At 37.2% G+C, this 25,407-nt stretch overlaps 1 protein-coding gene and 1 pseudogene across 1 annotated transcript; both read left to right on the top strand.

Annotated features, from left to right (window-relative positions):
• LOC101322976 (far upstream element-binding protein 3 pseudogene) overlaps nt 1-25,197 on the top strand; it is a 37,299-nt pseudogene extending 12,102 nt beyond the window's left edge.
• Nucleotides 1,258-4,221, top strand: RMI1 (RecQ mediated genome instability 1). The gene is made up of 2 exons (XM_019940365.3): nt 1,258-1,354; nt 2,124-4,221. The coding sequence occupies exon 2, from the start codon at nt 2,160-2,162 to the stop codon at nt 4,038-4,040; it is 1,881 nt and encodes a 626-aa protein (XP_019795924.1). The 5' UTR covers nt 1,258-1,354; nt 2,124-2,159; the 3' UTR covers nt 4,041-4,221.
• Nucleotides 25,198-25,407: the final 210 nt, after the last annotated feature.

The following is a 25,407-nucleotide window of genomic DNA, read 5'->3' as shown; positions in this document are numbered from 1 at the left end:
ATTATCAGTACACCAAATAACAACATGTAACAAATTCTTGTCCTCTAGTAATTTTTATTAAAAGATATTAAAAGCAGCCCAAACAATTATACTAGTATTCATTGTTCTAACCTTTAGCCAGAAAAGACTGTTTTAAGGCTGGATGCTGCTTAGTACAGGTTACAAATAACTATTTACTATTTTTTGATAGATAAATCCCCTGACCTTCACAAAGCTTTAGGGGGAAAAAAATTAATCCCTTTCTTCTTAAAAAATTAAAAACAAACAAACAAAACTACATCTACAAAAGAAGAAGTCAGTATTGATATATATGTTGCTTTAGCTAAAAGGTATGGGAAACCAGACAATATATGCCTATTAAATTTTCTAAGAAATGCAAGGTTAAAAAAATGAAATCTTTGGATAAGCTTTAAGTTTTTACAAGGGAGCTAGATTTGCTATTTTCCAAAAAGTGAGAGGACCTACTATATAATATACAGAGATAATTTAATGCCTTTTCACAAGAATGTAACTTGAGCTTTGTTAGAATTTCATTTTCCATGAAGGCATCTAAAATGCCAGTCCGTGGAACAGAGCTTCTTCCCCTATGCATTTATGCAGTAGTTTTCATGGATCTCTGGCTAGATGTAGCAGACAAAGGCCAAGAGGTTATCTAACACTTTCATCCCTGTTTTGCCAGAGGTAGATCTGGAGAATGGTCATCACCTGGGTCTCTTTTTCCACCCCAGTGCTGCCCCTGCCATGGAATCCCAGAGCTCCAGCTTCTCTGGCTTTGAACCTTTCTCCCTCTGCAGTTGGTACTGTTCAATTTCAGTTTCAGCTGCTTTGGTCTGCTTCAGCCTCAGGTTGCTTGCGGGCCTCGGACGCCTTTTGGGTGGCCTGCTTCTGGCCTGCAACCATTGCTGGGGCCTAAGTGAGCAGCCTAAATGATTGGATTGCTACCTTGGGTCAGCTGATTTGTGCCTATGCTGGTGCTCTGCCCGCCATCTTCTCCTATCCTTTAATTTTCACAGTAGCCCTATGAAGTAAGTATAAAGGGAAGGAAACAAGCTAAGGTAGAGTGTCTGAGTTTCTCGTGGTAACTTGCTTTTGTTTATTTCATTCCAAACCTCATGTTTTTATTCTGTACTACCTCTACTCTACCCTGATTGATAATAGGAACCTTCAAACCATACCATCAAACTTTGCACTTATGAAAATAGGCCAGTGATTCTTTCTGCAGCTTCCTCTTATAACGCTTACTGCTTCTTGTCTTAGCTCTCAGGGCCATTTCTGAGCAATAGAGGTTACAAGTACTCCACTGAACAACCAGTTCCAAATCCCGTCCTCAAATCCTGTGCTTCTGTTCCAAATGGTAAGTTTTCTTACGGGCATGTTAAAACTTTTATAAATTTGAACTCTTAGATATCTTCATCTGTAGAAGGAAAAAATATACTTTTGTGAAAAAAGGTTAGTCTTTAGTGTTTGGCTACTTTTTTATCATACTGAGAAAATCAGAAGTATATTTACCTGATAGGACTGTTGAGAATTATTTAGCCAAACAAATAAGATGCTTTACATCAGCTCAGAATCTATTGTTACTTGTTATAATTTTATGGAATACAATGGTATAAGTTTTAATAGAGTATGAATTATAGATATAGAAAGGACCTTAGTAAATATTGTTTCCTAGCTAAATTTTAAATGATTAGAATCTGATTATTATATTAACATAACTACTAATTACTACAGGTATTTCGTAGGTCTGACATTATGCTTTACAAATGTTACCCATGTAATCCTCACAACAACTGTGTTAGATAGGAGGTGGTACTGACATTTTACAGATGAAAAAATTAGGTTAGAGAAGTTAAGAAATTTATACTAGATCACAGAACTTATAGTTTGAAGAGCTAGCCTTCAAACCTAGGTATATCTTGTCTCAAACCTTTTGCTTTTCTTATTTTACCATCTGATTACTTGTGGCATTTGAAGTTTTGCCATGTAGAAAGTCAATGAATTATAAAGGTGCTGAAGAGAGAAAAATCTAAAAGTTTGATTGCTCCTGTTTGTGCATTGTAGAGAATTATAGAAACTATATTTAGATGTACTGAATTACCATAATTTTTTTTGTTTGTTTTCAGGTAATAGATGCCTAATATTTCTTTTATATAAAAGAAATGAGTATAGCTAGTATTACATTAAGAGTTGAAACCTGGCTTTTAGCTACATGGCATGTTAAAGTGCCTTTAATGTGGCTGGAAGCTTGTATTAACTGGATCCAAGAAGAAAATGATAATGTTAATTTGAGTCAGGCACAAATGAATAAACAAGTGTTTGAGCAATGGCTCCTTACTGATTTGAGAGATTTGGAGCATCGTCTTTTACCTGATGGCATTTTAGAAGTTCCAAAAGGAGAACTGAATGGATATTTTGCTCTGCAGATTAATTCATTGGTTGATGTAAGTCAACCTGCGTATGCCCAGATACAAAAGCTGAGAGGAAAGAATACAACCAATGACCTAATTACAGCTGAAACACAAGTAACCCCAAAACCTTGGGAAGCAAAGCCTTCACGAATGTTGATGCTACAGCTTACTGATGGAATTGTACAAATACAGGGGATGGAATATCAGTCTATTCCAGCTCTTCATAGTGATCTTCCTCCAGGTACAAAAATTTTGATTTATGGAAACATTTCTTTCCGTCTTGGTGTTCTCTTATTGAAACCAGAAAATGTGAAGGTGTTGGGAGGAGAAGTAGATGCTCTTTTAGAGGAATATGCCCAAGAAAAAGTTCTTGCAAGATTAATTGGGGAACCTGATCCTATAGTTTCAGTCATACCAAATAATTCTAACCAAAGCATCCCCAGAATTACAGATGTTCTACATCCTGCGTTAGGACCTTCTGATGAAGAACTCTTGGCAAGTCTTGATGAAAACGATGAGCTTGCAGCAAATAATAACACCTCTTTGGAAAGAAGTTGTTTCAGCACAGGTAGTTCTTCAAATACTGTTCCCATCAGACAGTCAGATTTTGAACCAGGACTTGTTATTTCTCCAAGATCAAAGGAGAAACCACAAAACCAGTCTATGCTTTTTACTGATGAGGAATTAGATGACTTTTCATTGGAGGAGGCCTTGCTTTTAGAAGAAGCTGTCCAGAAAGAACAAACAGAGACCAAAGAATTACAGCCACTGACTTTGAACAGAACTGCAGATGAAAGTATAGAGAGATTTTCACATAGATCTAATACTCTGAATAATTTTTCTTTGATTTGCAAAAATGGAAATAATAATTGGAATGAAAAAAATTTATCTGAGCAAATAACTAATGAAGACAAATCTTTTAGTTGTCCATCTGCTAGAGACCAAAACAGTAGTATTGTTTCAGTTAATCATAATGTACCCCTACCCCATAATTTTACAAATAAAGATAACAACTCAGAGACATATAATAAAATAAAACAAACCAGCAGTTCAGATGGACATTCCTTAAATAATAAAATATTAAACGGAGAGCTGGTCAATTATGTACCAAAAAGTTGTTCACACATTTCTAATAAAAATGAGCACCACTTACAGACTTGTTCTTCAAGATTATCAGAGAATAGCACTAATCTTTCTATCACCATGGATTTATATTCTCCACCTTTTATCTATTTGTCTGTTCTAATGGCCAGCAAACCAAAGGAAGTTACAACAGTGAAAGTCAAAGCATTTATTGTAACCTTAACTGGAAATCTCTCAAGTTCTGGTGGCATTTGGAGTATAACAGCAAAAATTTCTGATGGTACTGCATATCTAGATGTAGACTTCGTAGATGAAATACTTACTAGTCTGATAGGGTTTTCAGTACTAGAAATGAAACAGTTAAAAAAGGATCCTTGTAAATACCAAAAGTTCCTGGAAGGTTTGCAGAAATGTCAGAGAGATCTAATAGATTTGTGCTGTCTAATGACTATTTCATTGAATCCCTCCTTGTCTAAGGGAACGGTACTGGCATTACAAGATGTTAATGTGGAACACCTTGAGAACCTAAAGAGGCGAGTAAAGAAATAATTTACTAGCAAACAATTTAAAAAAACAAGGAAATATTTAGAATTAAATTTGTCCTTTTACTTTTCACAACTTTCTTTTTGTAAAAGGGGAAAAGGAAGTTTCATAACTGATTTCAGTCTAATTTTAAAATGTTTAATTATGTTTGTGTATATAAGTTTTTTAAATAAATTTTTTATAGTAACTGCTGAAGCAATTTGATGACCCACTGTTGTTGAGAAATTTTGTTTTCCACTTGTTATTTCACATAAGGTGACTGCTAAAGTACTGTATTGGTGTTTACTGATGAATCATACTGTTGAAAGTTAACAATTACAAATAGGTAGTTGAGTACTTCTAATATGTAGAGTACCCCAAAAGATTTGTTTATATTATTAGGAAAAAATGTAAATCCAGTGGATTAGAATGTCAGACTCAGATACAAATTGTTTTCCTGGGTTTTGTTTTGCTGATTGGAAATATTTGGTATATTTAAAACAAATATTATCTTAACTAGATACCATTTCAGAGATTATATTGAATAGTTAAAAACCTTATTTTCAACGATAATCTATTATTATTAAGAAGATCCAGTAAGTATTTCATTTTTTTTTCTGGATTAAAATAAGGTATTTACACATGTCTTTAGTTATTTCCTTTCTTTTTTTTTTTAAAATTTATTTTATTTTATTTATTTTTGGCTGCGTTGGGTCTTTGTTGCTGCACGTGGGCTTTCTCTAGTTGCGGTGAGCGGGGGCTACTCTTCGTCGTGGTGCACAGCTTCTCATTGCGGTGGCTTCTCGTTGCGGAGCATGGGCTCTAGGTGCGCGGGCTTCAGTAGTTGTGGCACATGGGCTCAGTAGTTGTGGCTCGTGGGCTCCAGAGCACAGGCTCAGTAGTTGTGGCACATGGGCTTAGTTGCTCCGCGGCATGTGGGATCTTCCTGGCCCAGGGCTCGAACCCGTGTGCCCTGCATTGGCAGGCGGATTCTTAACCACTGCCCCACCAGGGAAGTCCCAGTTATCTCCTTTCTGAATTAGGTGTACATGTAAGTTCTTCCTTTAGTTTTGTTGGAAGTGCTGATTTCTTTTTTAGGGAGATTGTTCCCCCCGGCCTCCCACCCCCACAAAAAAAACCCAGAAGGGAGACTGTTTCCCACTTTCCCACTTTGCTGTTAAAAAGTCACATTTGAAAGGTAAAATTATTTTTATTATTCTTCTGTTTTTAAAAAAATCTAAATTAAAGTGTCTTGAATTTTAAAACATTAAACAAATACTTAAATAATAAAATGAAGACACTGTGTTTTTAGTTAAAATAATGTAATAGGAAAATATCTGGAAGTAAGATAAATACATATATAAAAATATATGGATATAGTAGAAAAATATTCTAAAATCTTTTGTCATTGTTGCTTGAAGGATGATAATCAGAGTTCAAGGCACAATCCAGATTTTGCTGCTATATCATCTGATAATAACCACTTCTATATACTTGCATAGCTCTTTTACTACAAGAGATCTAAATGGATGTTATCTTTCATTATCTTTCTTGTAAATGTTCTCCTGTACTCTATCTCTTTGAGTAGTGCTGGAAAGCTGGGATTAAACCTTATTTTCTCTTCATATTCTGTCACTAAAGACTGGGTATAGTATTTTACCATATCAGTCCATCCTTCTAATTGGTGCTTTAATTCTGGCTCTAGTTTTCTCTGGCCTTAAGTATTCCAGTAGTTTTACTAATTGGCCTGTGCCTTATTTTGCCCTTAAGCCTTTTCCCGTAATTCTTCCTGAATGATCTTTCTTGAATAATAAATTTCTTGTTTTCTTTTTGTTACCCTTAAATAACAACCTCCTCCTATCCGCTTACCTACAGGGTGAAGTCCAAACTCTTCATGTATAGTATGTAAGGCCTTTTGCAATCTGACTCTTGCCTTCCTTTTCAGCCTCATCTTGCCTCCTTATTCTTTTTTTTTTAAATAAATTTTTATTTATTTATTTTTGGCTGCATTGGGTCTTCGTTGCTGCGCACAGGCTTTCTCTAGTTGCGGCGAGTGGGGACTACTCTTTGTTGTGGTGCGTGGGCTTCTCATTGCAGTGGCTTCTCCTGCTGTGGAGCACAGGCTCTAGGTGCGTGGGCTTCAGTTGTGGCACATGGACTTAGTTGCTCTGCGGCATGTGGGATCTTCCCTAACCAGGGCTTGAACCCGTGTCCCATGCTTTGGCAGGTGGATTCTTTACCACTGCGCCACCAGGGAAGTCCCATTATCTCCTTATTATTCACCTACCTGGTCTGCCACTAAATTTTAGTCATAGTTGTTCTCCAGATGTGGGGAATATACCTCATGCATGGCTCATAGTAATACCGCTACCTCCCATATTCATTTGTATTTCCACTCAGCTTAAGCTTTAGATGCCCACTGAAGTGTTTCATGAATTCCCCTGCCCACTTCCATGCCCTCTATACATTGTACAGACTAATATTATATATATTATTGTACTTATTTGCTTCCTTTATTTTACTGCTATATTTCGGGCAGAATAATTCTTTGTTGTAGAGAGCTGTCATGGGCTGGCCTCTACCCATGTGATGTCAGTAGAATCCTTCCATTTGTGACAACCAGAAAATATTCCCTGGGAGACAAAACTGCCCTTGGTTGAGAACCATTGCTTAAATGGAATATAAGCGGCTTGGGGGTATGGCTAAGTGATTTACCTTTGTAACTCCAGTAAGTATTTATTGTTATTACAAATGAATCAACATATCTGATCATTTGCGTTCCCTTGCTTAATATCTTTTAGTGATTTCTCATCATCTGTTCAATAACATGGTACTTAAAGCCCTGAAACCTCTGCATACATGGCACCTCAAATATCTTCTTCAGTGAAAGAGTAAATTAGAAAAATCTGCCCAATAGCAAAGGGAGACTATAAGAAAACTTGGTTGACTTCACCTAGATTCTAGTAGAGAGGTAAAAAGTTTTCCCTGAGAATTCGTAGCCATAGGTCTGCTCTTATGTGAGGCTAAGCAGACACTCAAGTTACCTGCATGATAATCTCCAACTGAGAATTCAAAAAAGAATGACGCTGTGGGAGGCTGGCAGAAGCAGATGGGAAGGGGAAAACATGGGCATAATCAGATCATCTTTGTGTGCCTCTTAGGAGTGAATCTGCTTTCAGAGAGTACATATTCTTTGCTCCTCCATTCTGTATATCTTACATGTATTGGCCCCTGCCCTAGTCCACCACTGCTTGTGATTGGGTGGGTACATCTGCTCAATTCTGGAGTTAGCAGGCACTACAAGAAATGCTCAGACACTCATGGACAACTGTGTAATATGCGCAAGAGGAAAACAGAAAAGTTTGAAAATATCAATAGGGAATTGGGAATTTTAAAAAACTAAACGACTATAATAGCTAAAAATAAAAAATCAGTGAATGAGTTTAACTCCTGATGAAACACAGCTGAGGATACAGTGAATTAAATTTGGTCAGAAGAAAAAAATTCAGATTACTATATAGAGAGACAAAAGCATGGAAAAGAACCAGAAAACAGTATAACACCAAGAAGGGCTAACATTAATGTAGCTGTAGTCCTTGAAAGAGAGGAAATAGAGAACACTTAGAGTTAATGCTTAAGAAATTTATAAAGTTTATGGAAATCAAGCTACAGGTTTCAGAAGTCCCACAAACCCCAAGCAAAATATATTCAGAGAAAATCATACCTGTGCAAATATTATCAATACCATTGAAAGCTAAAAAAGAAAAAGAGCAGTGAAAGAAGGCATATTTCAAAGGACCAAAAACATGGCAACTGACTAAATACAGTGGGAATCATGATGGTGTGCTCCTGAAACTTATATGCCAATTTTACCTCAATTAAAAAATTTGGAGATCAGAAGACAATGGGATGGCATCATCAAAATGATAGAAAAAATAAGTACCAACCTAGAGTTCTGTACAAACCAAAAATGCCCTTAACAGTAAGGGTGCAATTGGTAAAATTAAGAAAAATTCACACACAAAAATAATTTTTTCCCTAACAAACTACACAAGAAGGTTGTCTTTAAGCAGAAGGAAAATGGTAACCAGATGGAAGCTTGGAGACACAGGAAGGAATGATGAACAACTGAAAGGGTAAATATATGGGTTAAATGAATAGCAATTTTGAAATGAAAATAATGTCTTGAGGGTTAAAAAAAACCAAAGGACTAAACTACATGAAAACAATGGCAGTTGAGTGAGGGATAAAGAAAAGTATTTTAAGGTCCTTATGTCAGAGAAAAGGTTAAATCTGCTGTTTTATATTGGACTTCAATATTCAAAGTTGCATGTTATATTTAGAGTATAGACGCTAAAAGATTTGAAAAGTAGTCTATCACTATATACTAATGAGAATAAAAAGAATAACAAGAGCAAAAAAGTGTTCTCAACCCAAAAGAGCAAGAAAGGGAAAAGAACAAAGAAAAAATGGTATATAGGAAAAACAGTGGGTGAGGTGGTAAATTTAAATCCAAATGGATCACCCAGAGAGATAAACGCACACACATATGGTCACCTTATCTTTGATAAAAGAGGAAAGAATATACAGTGGGGAAAAGACAGCCTCTTCAATAAGTGGTGCTGGGAAAACTGGACAGCAACATGTAAAAGAATGAAATTGGAACACTCCCTAACACCATACACAAAATAAACTGAAAATGGATTAAAGACCTAAATATAAGGCCAGACACTATAAAACTCTTAGAGGAAAACATAGGAAGAACACTCTATGACATAAATCATAGCAAGATCCTTTTTGACCCACCTCCTAGAGAAATGGAAATAAAAGCAAGAATAAACAAATGAGACCTAATGAAACTTAAAAGCTTTTGCATGGCAAAGGAAGCCATAAAAAAGACGAAAAGACAACCCTCAGAATGGGAGAAAATATTTGCAAATGAATCAATGGACAAAGGATTAATCTCCAAAATATATTAGCAGCTCATGCAGCTCAATATTAAAAAAACAAACAACCCAATCTGAAAATGGGCAGAAAACCTAAATAGACATTTCTCCAAAGAAGACATACAGATGGCCAAGAGGCACATGAAAAGCTGCCCAACATCACTAATCATTAGAGAAATGCAAATCAAAACTACAATGAGGGGCTTCCCTGGTGGCGCAGTGGTTGAGAGACCACCTGCTGATGCAGGGGACGTGGGTTCATGCTCCGGTCCCGGAAGATCCCACATGCCCCGGAGCGGCTAGGCCCGTGAGTCATGGCTGCTGTGCCTGCGCGTCCGGAGCCTGTGCTCCACAACGGGAGAGGCCACAGCAGTGAGAGGCCCGCATACCATCAAAAAAAAAACTACAATGAGGTATCACCTCACACCAGTTAGAATGAGTATCATCAGAAAATCTACAAACAACAAATGCTGGAGAGGGTGTGGAGAAAAGAGAACCCTCTTGCACTGTTGGTGGGAATGTAAATTGATACAGCCACTATGGAGAACAGTATGGCGGTTCCTTTAAAAACTAAAATAGAACTACCATATGACCCAGCAATCCCACTATGGGGCATATACCCTGGGAAAACCATAATTCAAAAGGAGTCATGTACCACAATGTTCACTGCAGCCCTGTTTACAATAGCCAGGACATGGAAGCAACCTAAGTGTTCACTGACAGATGAATGGTTAAAGAAGATGTGGCACATATATACAATGGAATATTACTCAGACATAAAAAATGAAATTGAGTTATTTGTAGTGAGGTGGATGGACCTAGAGTCTGTCATACAGAGTGAAGAAAGTCAGAAAAACAAATACCGTATGCTAACACATATATATGGAATAAAAAAAAAAAAAAGGTTCTGATGAACCCAGGGGCAGGACAGGAATAAAGACGCAGATGTAGAGAATAGACTTGACACAGGGAGAGGAAAGGGTAAGCTGGGACAAAGTGAGAGAGTAGCATTGACGATATACACTACCAAATGTAAAATAGATAGTGGGAAGCAGCTGCATAGCACAGGGGGATCGGCTCCATGCTTTGTGACCACCTAGAGGGGTGGGAAAGGGAGGGTGGGAGGGAGATGCAAGAGGGAGGGGATATGGGGATATATGTATACATGTAGCTGATTCACTTTGTTATACAGCAGAAACTAACAACATTGTAAAGCAATTATCCTCCAATAAAGATGTTAAAAAAATCCAAATGGATCAGAAATTCCATTAAATGTAAATAAGCTAATTCTTCCAATAAAAGACAAACATTGTCAGTTAACAACACAATCCAATTGACAGGCATACCTTGTGCTTTGCTTTACTGTGCTTTGCTTTATTGTGATTTTTATAAATTGAAGGTTTGTAGTAACCCTGGTTAGCAAGTCTTTGGCACCATTTTCCCAACAGTGTTTTTATTTCAGTGGCATTTAGTACTTTTATTTTTTATTACTTTTTAAAATTTTTATTTATTTTTTAACATCTTTATTGGAGTATAATTGCTTTACGATGGTGTGTTAGTTTCTGCTTTATAAACAGTGTTATTTTTATTTTTTATTTATTTTTTATTTTTTTGCGGTACGTGGGCCTCTCACTGTTGTGGCCTCTCTCGTTGCGGAGCACAGGCTCCTGACGCGCAGGCTCAGGGGCCATGGCTCATGGGCCTAGCTGCTCCGTGGCATGTGGGATCTTCCCGGACCGGGGCACGAACCTGTGTCCCCTGCATCAGCAGGCGGACTCTCAACCACTGCGCCACCAGGGAAGCCCAACAGTGTTATTTTTAAATTAAGGTATGTACATTTTTTTAGATATACTGCTAGTGCACACTTAATACAGTATAGTGTAAAGATAACTTTTATATGCACTGGGAAACCAAAAAAATTTATGTGATTCACTTTATTGTGATAATCGCTTTATTGTGGAGGTCTGGAACTGAACCCAGAATATCTCCGAGGTATGCTTGTATATACAAGAGAAACAAAATGTAATGATACAGAAAAGTTTATATAAAAAATATATAAACACTAACCAAAAGAAAGCTGCTGTGCTTATATTAATATCAAACAGAATTTTAGGCAAAAGACTTACTAGTAGTAAAGAGAATTAATACTACTAGAGACTTACTAGTAGTTGATAATGATAAAAGGACTAATTATTAGGAAGATTTTGCAATTTGAAATTTATAGAATTCTATATATTGCTTCTAAGTTTATCAGAGGACTACAAGGAGAAATAGAGAAATCTACAATCATAGAGGAAGATCACACACTCAGTAATCAAAAGTTAGTAGGGATATAGAAAGTACAATTGACCTAACAACCATGTGTAGGCTATTGTACTCAACAAATGGATAATAGTTTTTCATGGACATGCGGGACATTTACAAAAACTGTCCATTTTCCATACCAGGAAGCACATCTAAACAAGATTTAAAGAATTGTAACCAGAGTATACTCTCTGACCATAATTAAAATGAGATACAAAAAAAATAAAGGCAGGGGTTTAGAAAATCTCATATATTTAGAAACTACAAAACATACTCCGAAGTAACCTTGGGTTAAGGAAGAATCCACAATGAAAATTAGAAAATATTTCATTTAAAAAATAAAGTATCAATTCATGAGGTGTAGGTAAAGCTGTGCTTAGAGGGGACTTTATATCTTTAATTTAGTAGAAAAGATGGCTAAAAGTCAATGAGTGGAGCATTTATCCCAGTAAGTTATAAAAACTGCAAATTAAGCACAAAGGGGGAAGAAAAAGAGCCTAATTTATTGAAATAGGAATCAAACATACTAAAATTAAAGCTAAGAGTTGCTTCTTTGAGATTCAAATGAAGGGAAAAGTGTGAAGACAAAAATATCAAATGAAATAGAGACACCACTTATTGTTTCTATATATATTAAAAATCTTCTAAGAATATATTACGAATAAATGCTGAGGCATTAAACAATTTAGATGAAATGGTCAAATACCTGAAAAGCTACAGATAGAAGAAGAAAGAAAAATCTAAATTGCTCCGTATTTTGTTAAAGTAGTTGAATTTATTTTTGTCAAGGGGAAATAATAGTCTTCAATTAATGGTGTTGGTACAACTGCATAGCCACATGCAAAAGAAAGAAGTTGAACCTATAGCTCACATCATATACAAAAATTAACTCAGAGTGGATTGAATACCCAAATGTAAGAGCTGTAACTATAAAACTCTTTGGAAGAAAACATAGTTGTAAGTTTTTGTGACCTTGGATGGGGCAATGGTTTCTTATACATGACAACCAAAGAAGAAACAGATAAATTGGACTTCATAAAAATTTTTAAAAAAAATTGTGCTTCCAAAGTCTATCAAGAAAATGAAAAAACAACCCTCAGACTGGGAGAGTATATTTGTAAGTTATATATCTGATAAGAGATTAGTATCTAAAATCCTACAACTCAACAATAAAAACAAATAATCCAATTTAAAAATGGGCAAAGTGTTTGAATAGATATTTCTTCAAAGAAGATCTATGAATGGCCAATAAGTACATAAAATGCTCAAGATCATGAGTCACTAGGGAAATGCAAATGAACACCACAGTGAGGTACTATACACTCACTAGGATAGCTGTAATCAAAGAGACAATGATAGTTTTGGCAAGGATGTGGAGAAATTGGAACCTTCATATATTGATGGGGCTGTAAGATGGTACAGCCTCTTTGGAAAACAGTCTGGCATTTCCTAAATATAGAGTTACCATATGACTTAGCAATTCCATTCTTACCCAAGAAAATTGAAAGTGTATGCTCACACAAAAACTTATATATGAATATTCATAGCTGCATTACTCATAATAACCAAAAAGTGGAAACAACCCAAATGTTCATCAACTGATGAAACAAAATGCATACATATGTACAATGGAATACTATTCATCCATAAAAAGGAATGAATTATTGATAAATGGAACAACATGGATGAATCTCGAAAAGCATTATTCTAAGTGTAAAAAGTAACACAAAAGACCACACAGTGTATGATCCCACTTATATGAAATATCCATAATAGTTAAATCCATAGAGACAGAAAGTGATTCTTGGTTGCCCAGAGCAGAAGGGAGGATAATCAGTGAATGACTGCTAATGGATATGGGCTTTTTTGGGGGATGATTTACACGCTCTGAAATTAGATGGTTGTGATGGTCGCACAACTTTATTAATATACTAAGAACCACAGTCAATTGTACACTTTAAAAGAGTGACCTACTATTTGAAAGCTCACAAATCCAGACCTAGATGGCATCCCCAGTGAGTTCTTCCAAATATTAAAAATTAACACCACTCTACATAAATTCTTCCAGAGATTAGACAGCAAGAGGATATTTCCCAATTCTTTTTCTAGGCTGACATAACTTTGAACGTGCATAGGAGATTGAAAAAAAGAATTACAGATTAATCCTCATGAATATAATTTCAAAATATAAATTAATCCTAAATATAATATTAGCAATTAAACCTAAAAATATAAAAAGAATACATCATGACAAAGTGGGGTTATTTCAGGAAAGCAAGGATAGTTTAACCAGTAAATGTAATTCCCATTAAGAGATAAAAACTATAAGCCCATTCCAGTAGATGCAGAAGAAGCATTTGATAAAATTTATGTATTCATAATAAAAACAAACTAGTAAGAGGTAGTTTTCTTATTCTAATGAAGGGTATCTACATAAAACCTATAGTAGACATCATACTTAGGATTGGGATTAAGACTGGATATCTGCTATTAGTACTTCTGTTCAACTCTGTTCTGGAGGTCCTAGCCAGAGTAATAAGGCTAGAAAAAAGAAAACCAAACAAGTGTTGGAGAGAAATAAACTTCTTTATTTATTTGCCAATGACTTGTGTATGTAGGAAATCCAAAATCTATAAACTATTAGTAGTACATTGTACTTGGCAATGTTACTGTATATAGGACAATAGAAAAAAACACTTGATTGTGTTTTCATGTATCAGGAACAAATATAAAATGAAAAGAGAAACTGCTATTTACTAGCATAAGCATCAGCTACTTTGCAATGAATGTAATGAAAGATGTGTAAGACTTCTACACTAAAACCCACAAAATATTAAAGATGTAAGTAAATTCAGTTCATAGATTAGAATACTCAATATTTTAAAGATGTCAGTGCTCCCCAAATCTTTGCATCATTGAATCTATGGATTCAATGCAATATCACATTTTCAGTAGAACATGTTAGTGTAAACCGAGCTGATTCTAAAATTTATATGAAAATGCAAACTTAAGCTGTGTCACCCCCAAATACTTCAGCAAGTATTTCCTATAAACGGTTACAATATATGTAATCAGAATAGGAAACACAAATTTATATGGAGTAAAGGGATGTTGAAAGTAATGTACAAATGGAGGCAAAACTGGTCTTTCCACAGAGAGGACAGGAACTTAGCTGATCCTCTGTCTGATAAGACAACTTGCATGTCTATAGACAATTGTTTTGCATTGCTATCAGGTATCTACAACTTACAGAGTTGTAAAATAGCTCCCTTAGGATCAGAATTAGATAACTGGGAGGAGAGTTATCTACACAAGATGTAGTTTTCTATTGTAGCACACATTTCCCCCTACATCTTTAATTTGACTTTAATCCTTCTTGGGTTGGTGGAAAGCTCAACCACAGATAATAGTTGGGTTCCATTACTCAGATTCGTGTGAAGTTTCCAGAGGGCTTTAGAAAGAACTGAACATTAGATGAGGCCCCACTGGTCCCTAGTCCATGATGTTTACAGCTGATATTCATGGTATAAGCCCAAATGACTCCTTTTGTGCCATATGGGGTACATTCTACTTTGCCAAGGAAAGAACCTCCAGAATAGCCTAGAGAATATAAATATACGTGCAGGGGGACTTCCCTGGTGGTGCAGTGGTTAAGAATCCACCTGCCAAAGCAGGGACACGGGTTTGATCCCTGGTCTGGGAAGATCCCACATACTGTGGAGCAACTAAGCCCGTGCACCATAACTACTGAAGCCTGCATGCCTAGAGACCGTGCACCACAAGAGAAGCCACGGCAATGAGAAGCCCACACAGCAACAAAGACCCAATGCAGTCAAAGAAATAAAATAATAATAATAAAAAATATATATATATATGAAGATGAGGGATAATGAAAGGGTTTTTTGGTCTCATCAGAATTTGCACATATTTACTTCTCTTCAGCTTCCCCATATATTGGCCATAAGGCTGTTTGACTCTTTCTTTAGGTTCTTGAGCCCTGGTGCTAAGCCCAACTTTCCTAAGTGCACCAATAGCCATTCCCCTTTCAGGGGTGGGGTGGGGTGGGGAATGGTTTTTTTTTTTTTTTTTTTTTTTGCAGTACGTGGGCCTCTCACTGTTGTGGCCTCTCCCGTTGCGGAGCACAGGCTCTGGATGCGCAGGCTCAGCAGCCATGGCTCACGGGCCTAGCCGCTCCGCGGCATGTGGGATCTTCCCAGACCGGGGCATGAACCCGTGTCCCCTGCATCGGCAGGCGGACTCTCAACCATTGCGCCACCAGGGAAGCCCAAGGGGAATGGGTTTTATTATTGGAATTCCCACACTCTGCCATCTGCTTTCCAGTTTTGGAGAATTCTCCCCCCTTTCCAAATTTCTCATTTTTCTCCTCTTTACCTCCCTCTAACCTAATTCCCTGGGTGATTCCAGGCACACTTTTTTTTTGTTTTTAAATTGAAGTATAGTTGATTGTATATGTATATATATTATATATACATAACATGTTTTGTATATATAATATATATACGGTCCCCTGGCCATCTGTTTGTCTGTAGGAAAATGTCTATTCAGATCCTCTGCCCATTTTTAAAATGGATATTTTTGTTGTGGTTATTGAGCTATATGAGTTCTTTATATATTTGGATATGCTTATTGGATCTATGATTTGCAAATATCTTCTCCCATTCACTAGGTTGTCTTTTTGTTTTGTTGATGGTTTCCTTTGCAGTGCAAAAGCTTTTTAGTTTAATGTTGGCCCATTTGTTTATTTTTGCTTTAGTTGCCATTGCCTTTGGAGTCAGATCCAAAAAAAATACTGCCAAGAGTGATGTCAAGGAGCTTATTGTCAATATTTTTTTCCAGGAGTTTTATGGTTTCTGGTCTTAACAGTCAAGTTTTTAATCCATTTTGAGTTAATTTTTTTGTATGGTGTACAATAGTGGTCTAGTTTCATTCTTTTGCATGTGGCTTTCCAGTTTTCTCAACACCATATATTGAAGAGATTGTCCTTTCTACATTTTATATTCTTGGCTCCTTTGTTGTAAATTAATTGACTATATATATGGGTTTATTTCTGGGCTCTCTATTCTGTTTCATTGATCTGTTTTTATGCCAATACTGTTTTGATTATTACAACTTTGTAGTATAGCTTGAAATCAGGGAGCATGATGCCTCCAGCTTTGTTCTTTCTCCAGATTGCTTTGGCGAAAATGGGGCTTCTGTGATTCCGTACAGATTTTAGGATTGTTCTATTTCTGTGAAAAATGCCATTGGAATTTTGATAGGGATTGCACTGAATCTATAGATTGCTTTCGGTAAAATGGACATTTTAACAATATTAATTCTTCCAAACCATGTGCATGGAATATCTTTCCATTAATTTGTGCCTTCTTCAATTTCTTTGATCAATGTCTTATAGTTTGCATTCTGCAGGTCTTTCATCTCCTTTGTTGTGAAAGTTAACCAAAACAAAACAAAATATGCAGTATTCATGGTTAAGAACATGCTTTCTACTGTCTACCACTTCCTGCATTATTATTTTTTGCCCCAAAGATAATCACCTGTCTGATGGCTATTTTGCTTCCTGGTTCTTGGCAGGAGAGTGGGTGCTTTCCATATACAGGCTTTAATTAATTACCCTGCTTTCAGACCCAGCTCCTGTTGTCCATCCTAGTCAGAATTTCCTGGCTCTAAGTATTTTGGGTTTCCTCAGGTAATATTGGTGCACTCCTCCATTACATTCTTTTCCACTCATATTCTAAGTAGTGGTTCCTCCTGCCCTGCTTTATTAGTCATCGGTCTTTCATCCTCTTTCTGTTTCCCAAAAATTTGTTAAAATAATGTGTTTTCTAATGGCTTACCTTCTCTCTTAAATGTTGTGGGTTTATACACTGAAAATAACTTTCAGGGTTATTTAAATAAGGTTTTCAGAGGGATTAACAAAAAGCATTTGGCTCTTCATCATCTTGAAGAAGAACAAATTATTTAATTCTCAGAACAACCCTATACAATTCTATTTTACAGATTTGGAAACATTGGCACAAGGAGGTTAAATAGATTTTTCTAACACAAATAAGCTATTTGATGATGTAGTGGGAATTAAATCCCAGAAGCTCTACTCCAGAGCTTCATATTCTTGTTTTCTCTCTAAATTCACTACTAAGAAATCCTAAGACATTTAGAAATATCCTAGGAGACAGCAGATGTATTATTATCTTGGACTATTTCATTTTCAAAAACCCAGAAGACACCTGGTTGAGTATATGATTCCTAATTATGTCTGGCAGATGATACATTCTAAAATGTATCAATTTATATTTGTTCTGGATTATTCCACTTTGCATCTCCTTAATCAGTTATTAGTTGCTTCATATTTGATTTATTTAGAACTGTTTTGTCTGTTGAAAAAAAATTTTTTTTAATCAGAGAAGTGCAATGGAAAAGAATAGATATCATTTGGAGAAATGAACAATAACAGAAAAGGGGCAGTGGGGTGGCTTAAAGTGGCATACATAAAACATAAGTTTATTCCTATATCTTTTTCCCTGAAGGCTTATTCTTAAGGGACGTCTATAAAACAGAAATGTACCAGATGACCATGTTGAGATCTGGTTAACACTTGCCAGCAAATACTGCTTTATAAACTCTAGAAGGGACCTGTATATCTAAACATAGTAATCTGTATATCGAATGCCAGAAACCTGGTTTTAAATATTCAGTTTATATCCTGGCACTGATCAGTGAGTTGTCTCCTTGATTTTCTATTCAGTTTTGCCATTGAGAATGAGCAAGTCTTGTTTCTCAGAACCTCAGTTTCCTCATGTATACAAGTGAAGAGGCTGGACCAGATGATTTCAAAGATCTTATCCTCCCACAGAATTCTGATTCTATTATTCAGCTCTTCTTATTTTGTTTTTGGTGGTTCTTAATATACCTTTTGATCAATATTTTATTTATTTATTTATTTATTATTATTTTTTTGCGGTACGCGGGCCTCTCACTGCTGTGGCCTCTCCCGTTGCAGAGCACAGGCTCCGGATGCACAGGCTCAGTGGCCATGGCTCATGGGCCTAGCCGCTCCGCGGCATGTGGGATCTTCCCGTACCAGGGCATGAACCCATGTCCCCCTGCATCGGCAGGTGGACTCTCAACCACTGCGCCACCAGGGAAGCCCTGTTCTTTTTTTTAAAAAATTATATTTATTTATTTATTTGGCTGTATTGGGTCTTAGTTGCGGCACACGGGATCTTTGTTGTGGCATGCAGGATGTATCGTTGCAGCATGTGGGCTCTTCCTTGTGGCACATAGGCTTCTCTAACTGTAGTGTGGGCTTCTCTCTAGTTGTGGCTCAGGCTCAGTAGTTGTGGTGCGTGGGCTTAGTTGCCCTGAGGCATGTGAGATCTTAGTTCCCTGACCAGGTATTGAACCTTCATCCCCTGCACTGATAGGGGGATTCTTAACCACTGGACCACCAGGAAAGTCCCAGTTTTGCCTGTTCTTGAACATGATATAAATGGAATCAGACAGTATGTTTTATTTATACATCAAAGTACATGAATGTTATGGCCGTGTTATTCGTAATAGCCAATAGTGGTAGCCACCCAAATCTCCATTAACTGATGAATGGATAGACAACATACAGTATATCTATAAAATGGAATACTATTTGTCAACAAAAAGGAAAGAAATACTGATGCACTCTTTAGTGTGTGGCTTCTTTTACTCAGTGTAATGATTTTGAGATTTTGTTGTTGTGTGTATCAGTAATTCATTCCTTTTTATTGCTGAGCAGTATTCCATTGCAAGTAGCATAAAATCTCAGATCCTTCACAGTTCTTTTTTTTAAAAATATTTTTATTTTAATACAGCAGTTTATTATTATCAGTTTTATACATATTAGTGTATATTTGTAAATCCCAATCTCCCAATTCATCCCACCCCCACCCCCACCCCTCACTTTCCCCCCTTGGTGTCCATACATTTGTTCTCTAAATCTGTGTCTCTATTTCTGCCTTGCAAACCAGTTCATCTGTACCATTTTTCTAGATTCCACATATATGCGTTAATATATGATATTTGTTTTTCTCTTTCTGACTTACTTCATTCTGTATGACAGTCTCTAGGTCCATCCACGTCTCTACAAATGACCCAATTTCATTCCTTTTTGTGGCAGAGTAATATTCCATTGCATATATATATACCACATCTTCTTTATCCATTTGTCTGTCGATGGGCATTTAGGTTGCTTCCATGACCTGCCTATTGTAAATAGTGCTGCAATGAACATTGGGGTGTATGTGTCTTTTTGAATTATGGTTTTCTCTGGGTATGTGCCCAGTAGTGGGCTTGCTGGGTCATATGGTAATTCTATTTTTAGTTTTTTAATGAACCTCCATACTGTTGTCCATAGTGGCTGTATCAATTTATATTCCCACCTACAGTGCAAGAGGATTCCCTTTTCTCCACACCCTCTCCAGAATTTATTGTTTGTAGATTTTTTGATGATGGCCATTCTGACTGGTGTGAGGTGATACCTCATTGTAGTTTTGATTTGCATTTCTTTAATAATTAGAGGTGTTGAGCAGCTTTTCATGTGTCTCTTGGCCATCTGTATGTCTTCTTTGGAGAAATGTCTATTTAGGTCTTCTGCCCATTTTTGGATTGGGTTGTTTGTTTTTCTAATATTGAGCTGCATGAGCTGTTTATATATTTTGGAGATTAATCTGTTGTCCGTTGATTCGCTTGCAAATATTTTTTCCCATTCTGAGAGTTGTCTTTTTGTCTTGTTTATAGTTTCCTTTGCTGTGTAAAAACTTTTAAGTTTCATTAGGTTCCATTTGTTTTTGTTTTTATTTCCGTTTCTCTAGGAGGTGGATCAGAAAAGATCTTGCTGTGATTTATGTCAAAGAGTGTTCTTCCTATGTTTTCCTCTAAAAGTTTTATAGTGTCTGGTCTTATATTTAGGTCTTTAATCCATTTTTGTTTATTTTTGTGTATGGTGTTAGGGAGTGTTCTAATTTCATTCTTTTACATGTACCTGTCCAGTTTTCCCAGCACCACTTATTTAAGAGACTGTCTATTCTCCATTGTATATCCTTGCCTCCTTTGTTATTGATTAGTTGACTGTAGGTGTGTGGATTTATCTCTGGGCTTTCTATCCTGTACCATTGATCTATACTTCTGTTTTTGTGCCAGTACCATACTGTCTTGATTACTGTAGCTTTGTAGCATAGTCTGAAGTCAGGGAGTCTGATTCCTCCAGCTCTGTTTTTGTCCCTCAAGGTTGTTTTGGCTATTTGAGGTCTTTGTGTCTCCATACAAATTTTAAGATTTTTTGTTCTAGTTCTGTAAAAAATGCCATTGGTAATTTGATAGAGATTGCATTGAATCTGTAGATGGCTTTGGGCAGTATAGTCATTTTCACAATACTGATTCTTCCAATCCAAGAATACAGTATATCTTTGCATCTGTTTGTGTTATCTTTGATTTCTTTCATCAGTGTCATAGTTTTCTGAGTACAGGTCTTTTACCTCCTTAGGTAGGTTTATTCCCAAGTATTTTATTCTTTTTGTTGCAATGGTGAATGGGATTGTTTCCTTAATTTCTCTTTCTGATCTTTCATTGTTAGTGTATAGGAATGCAAGCGATTTCTGTGCATTAATTTTGTATCCTGCAACTTTACCAAATTCATTGATTAGCTCTAGTAGTTTTCTGGTGGCATCTTTAGGGTTATCTATGTATAGTGTCATGTCATCTGTAAACAGTGACAGTTTTACTTCTTCTTTTCCAATTTGTATTCCTTTTATTTCTTTTTTTCTCTGATTGCCATGGTTAGGACTTCAAAACTATATTGAATAATAGTGGCAAGGGTGGACATCCTTGTCTGGTTCCTGATCTCAGAGGCAATGGTTTCAGTTTTTCACTGTTGAGAATGATGTTTGCTGTAGGTTTGTTGTATATGGTCTTTATTATGTTGAGGTAGCTTCCCTCTATGCCCACTTTCTGGAGAGTTTTTATCATAAGTGGGTGTTGAATTTTGTCATAAGCTTTTTCTACATCTATGCAGATGCTCATGATCATATGGTTTTTATTCTTCAATTTGTTAATATGGTGTATCACATTGATTGATTTGCGTATATTGAAGAATCCTTGCATCCCTGGGATAAATCCCACTTGATCATGGTGTATGATCCTTTTAATGTGTTGGTGGATTCTGTTTGCTAGTATTTTGTTGAGGATTTTTACATCTATATTCATCAGTGGTATTGGTCTGTAATTTTCTTTTTTTGTAGTATCTTTGTCTGGTTTTGGTATCAGGGTGATGTTGGCCTCGTAGAATGAGTTTGGGAGTGTTCCTGCCTCTGGAATTTTTTGGAAAAGTTTGAGCAGGATGGGTTTTAGGTCTTCTCTAAATGTTTGGTAGAATTCACCTGTGAAGCCATCTGGTTCTGGACTTTTGTCTGTTGGAAGATTTTTAATCACAGCTTCAATTTCATTACTTGTGATTGGTCCGTTCATATTTTCTATTTCTTCCTGGTTCAGTCTTAGTTGTTTTTCTGGGGTTTTATCTTGTTCCTTCATCTGTTACATAGTCCTCTGCCTTTTTATTTTGTCTATCTTTCTGTGAATGTGGTTTTTGTTCCACAGGTTGCAGGACTGTAGTTCTTCTTGCTTCTGTTCCCTTCACAGTTCTTGACAAAATGACATTCAATAAACATATACACTTGCTTACAAAATCTCTTAGCAACCTAGGAATATGAGGAATTTACTCAAGGTGATGAAAAGGATGTATCAAAGGAAGTTTTACATGTGTCATACTTAATAGTAATACTTGAAAAGCAGTCTCAATTATATTAGAAATGGGCCTTAGTTTGGAGTGTATTAATTGGTGTAAGAGACCAACTCCACTTTCTGGCTACAGGTCCCCAAGTGGAGCGGGAGGCCTGACGGGGGAGCCGAGCGGCAGCAGCGGCGGGGGTGGTAATGACAGAGCTGGTGCAGGGGCAGAGCGCTCCGGTGGGGATGAAGGCTGAGGGCTTCGTGGACGCTCTGCACCGGGTCCGGCAGATTGCTGCTAAAATTGATTCAATTCCTCACTTGAATAATTCCACACCTCTAGTGGACCCCTCAGTGTATGGCTATGGAGTACAAAAACAGCCCTTGGATGATGGAGTAGGTAACCATTTAGGGGCCTTGTTACATCAAAGGGCAGTAATAACAGAGGAATTTAAAGTGCCTGATAAAATGGTTGGATTTATTATCGGTTGGGGAGGTGAGCAGATTTCACGGATTCAAGCAGAATCTGGTTGCAAAATTCAGATTGCCTCAGAGAGTTCTGGGATTCCAGAGAGGCCCTGTGTACTTACCGGAACCCCAGAAAGTATTGAACAAGCCAAACGGCTCCTGGGACAGATTGTGGACCACTGTTGGAATGGACCTGGCTTTCATAATGACATAGATGGCAACAGCACGATCCAGGAGATTCTCATCCCTGCATCTAAAGTGGGGCTGGTCATCGGCAAGGGAGGGGAGACAATAAAGCAGTTGCAGGAGCGGACAGGTGTGAAGATGGTCATGATCCAGGACGGCCCATTGCCCACGGGAGCAGACAAGCCTCTTCGCATCACCAGAGACCCATTTAAAGTACAGCAAGCAAGAGAAATGGTATTAGAGATCATCCGAGAAAAAGACCAAGGTGATTTTCGAGGTGTACGTGGTGATTTCAGCTCCCGAATGGGAGGAGGCAGTATAGAGGTGTCTGTCCCTAGGTTTGCAGTTGGGATTGTAATAGGAAGAAATGGGGAAATGATCAAAAAGATCCAGAATGATGCCGGTGTGAGAATTCAGTTCAAACCAGATGATGGTATTAGTCCAGAGAGAGCTGCACAGGTCATGGGACCCCCAGAGCGATGCCAGCATGCAGCACATGTCATCAACGAGCTTATTCTTACAGCTCAGGAAAGAGATGGCTTCGGAGGCCTGGCGGTAGCCAGAGGAAGAGGCCATGGTCGTGGTGACTGGAGCGTGGGAACCCCTGCTGGCATCCAGGAGATAACCTACACAGTGCCGGCAGATAAGTGCGGCCTCGTCATAGGCAAAGGGGGTGAGGACATCAAAAGCATAAACCAGCAGTCAGGAGCACACGTGGAGCTTCAGCGGAACCACCCTCCCAACACGGACCCCAACCTGCGAATATTCACCATCAGGGGAGTTCCTCAACAGATTGAGCTGGCCAGACATCTCATAGATGAGAAAGTTGGCGGTGCCAGTCTCGGAGCGCCCAGAGATTATGCACAGGGCCCCTTCAGCCAGCCACCTGCCGCGCCGCATCAGAACACCTTTCCTCCAAGGAGCTCAGGGTGCTTCCCAAACATGGCCCCTAAAGTGAACGGAAGCCCTCACAGCACGCCTGTGAGTGGTCCTCCGGCCTTCCTGACCCAGGGCTGGGGCAGCAGCTACCAGGTGTGGCAGCAGCCCACACAGCAGGTTCCAAGCCAGCAGAGCCAGCCGCAGAGCAGCCAGCCCGACTACAGCAAGGCCTGGGAAGACTATTACAAAAAACAGAGTCACGCTGCCAGCGCCGCTCCTCAGGCCAGCTGCCCGCCGGACTACACAATGGCCGGGGCGGAGTATTACAGACAGCAGGTCGCATTCTAGGGGCAAACATTAGGGCAAGCTCAGGCCCACAGCCAGGAGCAGTAGGACAGTGGCCTGCAGCTCCCTTTCCCCGCCCCCCCCCCCCAAACCATTGTGAGCAAAACCTATTTGTAACAGAGGTTTTTAGATGTGCAAACCTTCTGATGAAGAGCCTTTGTTTTGTTCTGTGAAACACTAGATTAACAGAATTTTTCTAAAAATCGGGAAAATCAGTTACTAAAAATTGCTGATAATTTTTGTTTTGTTATTTTTGTTTGTTACTTCAAATGTGTAAGCTCTGGGATTCTTTTTGGAGCAATACCTGCAAATTCGGGCACCAGAATGTGCCGCAGAGCAGTGACATTTCAACATGGTGTGTTTTTGTTTTGTTTTGTTTGCATGTCTTTTTATTTACAGTTTTTTCTGTTGCAACAGAAAGTGGCTTGGAAGTCTTAGGTGGCTTGTAACAAATTCTTTTAAAAAATTTTTAAACAGTATTTAAATATTCTTAAATGTGTAAATTCATTAAATGTTTTACTTCTAATTTCTTGTGTCTTGGCTGTCTGGTTTTATTGCATTTTTTAAAAAACTGAACTATTATGTATTATAATTAATTATGTGAATTCTGAATTGAGACAAATAATTGTATTGCTGTCCAACAGGATTCGAGAGGGGGCATTTTATAGGGTTTGTATAATTTCTAGAATTCTAAAGGGGTAATAATATAAAAATGTGTTTGTGTGTTTAGCAGACGTTTTATCATGTCTCCATTACCTACCGATTGCAATTGTGTATCTAAGACCTCCAAGCTTGTTTTAAAAACAAAACAAAAAAACCTTTCTCTATTCTCTCAGAAATATAAATACTGTTATTTTTAATATTAAAAATAAATTCAATATAACTTTTAACAAACACTATGGAACATTAAATCGCATAAAAATGTAACTTTTTTAATTCCAAGGTGTGTTTTGCTTTTTTCTTTTAAATATTTTCTTAATATTTGTCAAATTAACTAGATGAATAAATAAATCTAGCATTAACCACAATATGAATTAAATAATTTTGATTTAATAAAAGGGATAATATGATTTCCAGTGTTTACTGTAGTGTATCTTGTACAGATAACATGTATTTTTAAAAGAAAAATGGAATTGAAGCTATTTTTTCTTGCATTTTTCAGTTGACCTGGGGGACATTCCGTTTGAGATATACTGAAGTTACTGAAGTGTCTGGGGTTTTTCTCCTTATTTTCCTTATAATGCTTGAAATATCTAACTATTAAAAAAGGCAATTGGAAAAGGTTATGCATGTTGTTTTTTTAAAAAAACTTGTTTTTATTGGACTGAAAATTCATTTTACACTCTACATAATAAAATTTCCACAAGACATCTTGTGCGCAAAGTAAAAAAAAAAGAAAAAAGAGACCAACTCCAAAGTTTCAGTGGCTTAACAAAATAGAATTACATTTCTTGCCAATATAGCAGTATAATGTGCGTGTTCCTCATCAGCAGATG

Source organism: Tursiops truncatus, chromosome 6 (genome assembly GCF_011762595.2).
Source record: "Tursiops truncatus isolate mTurTru1 chromosome 6, mTurTru1.mat.Y, whole genome shotgun sequence".
Taxonomy (NCBI): Eukaryota; Metazoa; Chordata; class Mammalia; order Artiodactyla; family Delphinidae; genus Tursiops; species Tursiops truncatus.
This window is presented reverse-complemented; position numbering and strand designations above follow the sequence as displayed.

Bases quoted from the DNA above. Each gene is read 5' to 3' on its own strand.
- RMI1 (XM_019940365.3), top strand. From the start codon at position 2,160: ATGAGTATAGCTAGTATTACATTAAGAGTTGAAACCTGGCTTTTAGCT.